General features: G+C 44.5%; 1 protein-coding gene across 1 annotated transcript; it reads left to right on the forward strand.

Moving 5' to 3' along the window:
* Positions 1–2,585: 2,585 nt before the first annotated feature.
* Positions 2,586–5,986, forward strand: irf2bp2b (interferon regulatory factor 2 binding protein 2b). The gene is made up of 2 exons (XM_084101024.1): positions 2,586–3,617; positions 4,947–5,986. The coding sequence occupies exons 1-2, from the start codon at positions 2,876–2,878 to the stop codon at positions 5,624–5,626; spliced, it is 1,422 nt and encodes a 473-aa protein (XP_083957150.1). The 5' UTR covers positions 2,586–2,875; the 3' UTR covers positions 5,627–5,986.
* The last annotated feature ends 361 nt before the right edge of the window (positions 5,987–6,347 follow it).

The following is a 6,347-nucleotide window of genomic DNA, read 5'->3' on the forward strand; positions in this document are numbered from 1 at the left end:
GTCACTGGAGAGGATTACGTCTCACCAGAAAGTGTTTGTGCTGCACTTTAAAGCCATAACACAGAACAATGTGCTCCATTCTAATGCAGGAACGGCAAACACAGCCGTGCACATTCCCTGGGTCTGCTGACTCCTGCTTTCAGGCGGAACTGAAACGCATGTCGTAATGCTGTGAGAGAAACGCAAACGACATCATTGACCGGCAAGAGTCCGAATAATGTTACACGCTCTGAACAGTGTTGCATCACACAACAGAGAAACCTCTACATGATGTGCATTTAAATATCTTAAACGCTTCCTGACCACCTGATATAAATTCTGCTGTCAAAACAGAAATGCAGAAAAGCATCCCTGATCATGTTTCTGGGCAGAGCCCAGCATGCACTCGCTGTCAGCGTGTTTTCGGCTTGGCAGCGCCTCGTTCAGCGGAGCGTGTTCACGGATCTCTGGCCGTCTGCCAGTACAGGGTTGGTTTGTTTTTCCACGGATGGGTGAGGTACATACTAACTCTCTTACTTCCTCATGAGTGCCTGCAAAAACAAGTCCCGCTCCTGAATCGCCTCGCCCGAGAAAATCAGATTTGTGAGCTGGTCGGACAGAAAGACGGAGAGTTTTGACATAATTCCACATTTCATTAACAAAAGCACTCTGTCTACAGCATATACACTGTAAAAATGGCATGTTTTACTATGAAAATACTATAGTCTTTTAACTTCATGTGTAATTATTTGTGAAATTGACTGGCAATTTCTGAAGGAAAAATGTTTTAACCCTCTGGTGCTCTTCGGTCTTTTATGTTTTACATTAATTTTTTTCTTCAAAGGTTAAATGGTCCTGTAAAAAATAGTCACAATTGTGTTCCTCGCCGTCAAAAATGGAAATTAATGAGAGACGAAGTTCCTCTAGTGGAAGCGTTTGGTACTGCAGCCGAACAACATCTCACTGAAAGACCATTTACTGAGATATCAAGATCAAATTTAGAACACAACTTGTTTAGATTTATGGCTTTGATTTTCTTGCAGTTTTAGAGTAAAACGTTATTTTGAAAATCTATATTTCATATGAAAATTTTAAATAGTATTTTTGTGCATTTTTCATAACAATACACATCAAATTCTGTTAATTTTTTAAGTTCTTTTTTTTTCACTTCAGCAATAATCTGCCAGGTGTCGTCTTTGAAGAGATCAAACTTCAGTCTGTCGCTCTAAAGCATTCAAGATTTACAACAGTTTAAGTTGGAAATTTCATTTTCAGGTCTATGCTTAAAAAGAGAATAAATGGATTATAAATACAGCGTGAATATAATTTAGTATAAAACAAATCCCCTAAAAAAAAAAAAAAAGAAATAAAAAACATAATCAAACTAAAATATAGTACATTCATTTTCATTGACAACAAAAATAAAAAAATCGAAGAGCACCAGAGGGTTAAACCATTATTTTTTTTCCAGTGTAATTAAAACTTGTGTTTCGGAAGAGCAGCACCTCTGACCTACATGTAGCCAGCAGAATTATTGGCCAACTCACTTTCAGTCATGAGTCATGCATAAATGCATGAAAGAATTTGGAAAGGCAGAACCACGTGGTCTAGACTCGTTGTCTTCACTATGGGACTTTCCATAATTTTGCCAGGCTTCATGAATCACATGCTCTTGGCAGGCATGAATCTGGCTTTGAGGCTGAACGAAGTCCAGTAGATGAATAATCTACAGACACACAAGTGCATGCTGAAACTATAAAATAAACCAGTCAAAACTGCAGTAATTTCCCTGAACTGTGTCAGAGTCAAAGGCTCATTCCGGCGGTTGTGTTGTTTTATGTATTTGAGGTTATGGAAGAGTTAAAGTGATGACGCTGGGTTGGAATGTGGAACTGTGTGGATCCTGAGGTCACATTTACTCACAGCACATTTAAAACTATTGCATTGGATCATTGGATCTGTAATTGGGTCATTCCTGTACTGCAGAACCCCATGAACTCATAGGGTTTAAAATCAATACAACATGATTATTTGTTTACACGATAAAAAGAAAATTAACATGACATTGCTCAACTTAGATCATATTTGTTAACCATTTATTTTTCTTTTGAGTGACAAAACAAACTAATACCATTAAAACATCACATTATGCAAATATTTCCTGATGTTTGTGAGGTTGTTTCCCACACAACGTTTTCATAACTTAATGGGAACGTTGGTAAAACGTTTTGTAGCCTATTTTATTTACGTTAGCTAAGATATTTACGTTAGCTAAGCTAGCGACAACGCAGTAAATACTATAAAGTGATTACGAAAAAAAAATTCAGTTTGATCAAGAATTTCCATCTTTAAAACGTTTGAGTTCAACATTTTATCGAAATTATTAAGACACTGTGACATGGAAATGGTTAACACTGCATGGTAGGAAAGCTATTCCATTCAGTCAGATTCAAAAATGTGCAATACTTTAATAATCTAACGTCCTAATTACACTTATATTCCTCGCATAGCAAGGAAGACGGACCTACGTTGTAAATACGCACTTTTTTGGCATGTGTTCCACCTTTTTGTCGATGTTTTTGATCGCTCTTGCGTTCTCTTTCAGCGCGCCGTTCTGTGAGGGGGGGAGCGCAGCGCGCATGCGCAGATCGAGCGCTCGAAGACTCAAGTAAATAGAAGCGTCGCGGTGACGTCACCGCTCGCACACCGAGAGCTCGCGGGCTGGAGCGCGCACACTGCCATGAACTTCGGAGCGTAACTTCACCGTTTTTCTCGTTTTTTTTCGGACGGGGCTGGGGAAAATAAACCGAGATATATTATTATTATTTTTTTCCTAATAAGAACGCGCAACATTTGGAGATTTCAGTTGCATATTTCGCCGTTTGTGTTCAGCAGCATGTCGTCCGCGGCGGTCGCTGCCTCGCGCAGGCAATCGTGTTATTTGTGCGATCTTCCCCGCATGCCGTGGGCGATGATCTGGGATTTTACCGAAGCCGTGTGTCGCGGATGCGTCAACTACGAAGGAGCGGATCGGATCGAGTTTGTGATCGAGACTGCACGACAGCTGAAGCGTGCTCACGGCTTCCAGGAGGGCAGATCACCGGGACCGGGGGGCAAACCGGGGAAGGACATCCAGCCCATCAACCACACGGAACCGGGCTCACGCCCTCCGCAACCACTGGATCGGTACCCTCTCGCGTCGGATAGACCACCGAGACTGGGTCCGGAGTACCAGTCCCGGCAAGCGAACGGGATCCCGGTGCCAAACGGGTTCCCGAAGCCCGACGAGCCCCCGGAGCTGAACCGCCAGAGCCCGAACCCGCGCCGGACCGGAGCCGTGCCGCCCAGTCTGGTTCCTCTAGTCAACGGGACCCTGCCAGTGCACGCGCTTAACGGGAGATCGGTGCAGATGGGCATCCCACCGGAGCATGCGGGCAAACGCGCGGAGGACATGAAGGAGAAACACAGCATGAGCGACGCGAGCGACGTACACAAGCGCGTCGAGGACTGGACGCAGAAGGGCAAGACGGTGCGGGACCTGATGGCGCTGCAGAACCTCGACTCCCGGTTCAAGAAGGAGCACGCGGCGCTGCAGCACCGGCTCGGGTTCGAGAGCGGCTCCGGGGCCCTGAAAACAGGTACGGATCGTGCATTCAGAACCGTGCATGCATGCATGTGGTCCTTACAATACAGTTACACATGCTTATGCATCCATGCAATGTTTGGGATAGTAAAAAAAACACACAAACTCCATGTTTTGTCATTATTCAAGCTTTAGACATCAGAGCATGCTGTAGTGTAATCTTTAAAAGAGAAAAAAAAACTTCATATCATGTCTTATTTACACATGCATATGTCGTTTAAAACATCAGAGCATGCTTTCAAACTAGATTTAGTTCAAACTCAGATTTTTCAAACTGGATTCAAATCTTTAGAATAACAGATCATGTTGTAACACGCCATATTCTTCTTGTATTGTTTATATTACACATGCATTTGTTTGCAGAACAGTATAAAGCATCAGTGCATGCTTTCAAACTCTAGATTTTCTGTTCACACTCGAACTGGACGCAATCTTTACAATATTTGAAGATGCTGTAATTCTGTCATATTTACACATGCCCTTGGTGTTTAAAACAATGTTTTCAAACTCGGCACATTAAAACCTAATGCATTCAGTCTTTAGAGGAGTGTGAGATTCCAAAGCATGATTATGCATGCATTCATAATGTTTGTAAAAGTGCTCCGTGGCTTGACATGCCGTTTCGTCATCCGGGGCACATGACACATTTTTTAAATTGCTTTCAATATTTCTTTATCATTATTTGTCAATATTTTACCTTAATTCATAGGCTTTCCATTTCATTGTTCTTTATTTTGCTTTACTGTTTTATGTTTTCTATCTTATTGTTAGTTTCCTTGTCTTTTTTAAAGCACTTTGGTTGTTTTTAAACGTGCTATATAAATACAATTGTATTGTATTTTGTCTAAAGCCAGAAAACAGAGCCAACCGTGGCCATGCATGAACCGTCAGACTAGTTTAAAATGAGTGTTGTTTAAAACTAGTAGGTGTTTAAAACGTAATGTTTTCAAACTCAATGTTTAATGCACATTAAAACCTAATGCATTCAGTCTTTAGAGGAGTGTGAGATTTCAAAGCATGCGTTAAACTCTGGATTATGCATGCATTCATAATGTTTGTAATGTGCCTCATGGCTTGACGTGCCGTTTCGTCATCCGGGGCACATGGCACATTTTGTGGTCACACATGAAGCGTTGGAGTTGAGTTTTCCGTAATACATTAACTAATGAACCTTACTGTAAAGTGTTACCAATAAAATTGTATTTTGTCTAAAGCCAAAAATGACGTTCATGCATGAAGCGTCAGACTAGTTTAGTGGAGTTTTCCGTCTCTAAGCCAGTGTCTCTCTCTCTCTCTCTCTCTCTCTCTCTCTCTCTCTCTCCAGACCGCGGTAAACACTCGCGGGGCATTAAGAGGAAACCGTCTCCTGAGCCGGACGGCGAGGGAACCGCGGCTAAACTCAACGGCGAGGCTCCGCCGTGGCTCCCGTCTCCATCCGAGGTGCTCAAGATGTCGACCGCGGCTTTACCGGGATTCCTATCCGCCCCGCCGTCGACGATCTCCCCGCACCCGCGCACCACCCCCCCCGAGCCCACCGCGCAGAACGGCCAGTCGCCCATGGCCGCGCTCATCCTAGCCGCGGATAACGCCGGCACCGGCTCGCCCAAAGACCAGGTGCACTCGACGACCGCGAGCCGGAGGAACACCGGAAGCCCCCCGTCGCCCGCGGCACAGAGGCGGCTAGCTCTCGGCGCGCCCATGGACCCGCAGAGCGCTCCCGACTCCTCGGTGCCGCCCGGGAGCGTGCCGTTGTGCTGCACCCTGTGCCACGAGCGCCTCGAGGACACACACTTCGTCCAGTGCCCGTCCGTGCCGTCACACAAGTTCTGTTTCCCGTGTTCCCGCGAGAGCATCAAACAGCAGGGCGCCACGGGAGAGGTTTACTGCCCTAGCGGAGAGAAATGCCCGCTAGTCGGCTCCAACGTGCCCTGGGCGTTCATGCAAGGAGAGATCGCCACCATTTTAGCTGGAGACGTAAAGGTGAAAAAGGAACGAGACCCTTGATTTCGCGTTGCGTTTGCTTTTGACACCAATCATACTGCGTACCATCCAAAACTATGTACATATGAACTCAAAGGAACTTGGTAAACATGGCTGTATAATTTTTTCCCCTTTTTTTTTGAATATATTGTGTTTCTATATTTTTTTGGAGGATAAATGGTATGTATGTACGCACTATTCCCCCATTCAGTGGTTGTTCAGAGCGAGCGCTCGTGTACTAGTAGAGCTGGTGGCAGTCCATGTTTAAACACAGAATGTGACTAATACTCTTTAAGCACTTGGCAAAAACTGAAACGCTTTTAGCTGTATTGTATGCACTTGTTTAAGAATTGCCAAATACAATTTCTGACCTTGTAATAACAATCTGACGTGTGTGTGGTTGGCTTATTGTCTGCCCTCGCTGAATCACCGATGATGCAACGACCTCAACGAGTGCCAGAAGGGAAGGTTTAGTCTCGGTGCATGCTGGGAATTCATTGCCTCGATAATGGTAACTGATATCACGACAATTTGCAAAGCTAAGGTAACCAAAGAATGCTTGAATGTGGAAGAGTATCTCTCTTTCTTCCCCCGAACGCGCAGGCTGGGACTTGTACGGCACATTGTTTTCGTCCCTCATGTGGAGAAACCCAACGCTGAGCAAGCCGACACTCGCGTCTATTTTTATTCTCGCGCTGCCAGTTCGAAGCTCGTAAACGATCTGTCCTTTGGCCTTTTCTGGTGG

The sequence above is a fragment of the Abramis brama genome (assembly GCF_963993115.1).
Source record: "Abramis brama genome assembly, chromosome: 23".
Classification (NCBI taxonomy): Eukaryota; Metazoa; Chordata; class Actinopteri; order Cypriniformes; family Leuciscidae; genus Abramis; species Abramis brama.

Excerpts from the sequence above, each read along its gene's own strand:
- irf2bp2b (XM_084101024.1), top strand. The coding sequence starts at position 2,876 with ATGTCGTCCGCGGCGGTCGCTGCCTCGCGCAGGCAATCGTGTTATTTG. Across the intron at positions 3,618-4,946 it reads CTCCGGGGCCCTGAAAACAG|ACCGCGGTAAACACTCGCGG; the intron begins GTACGGATCGTG and ends CTCTCTCTCCAG.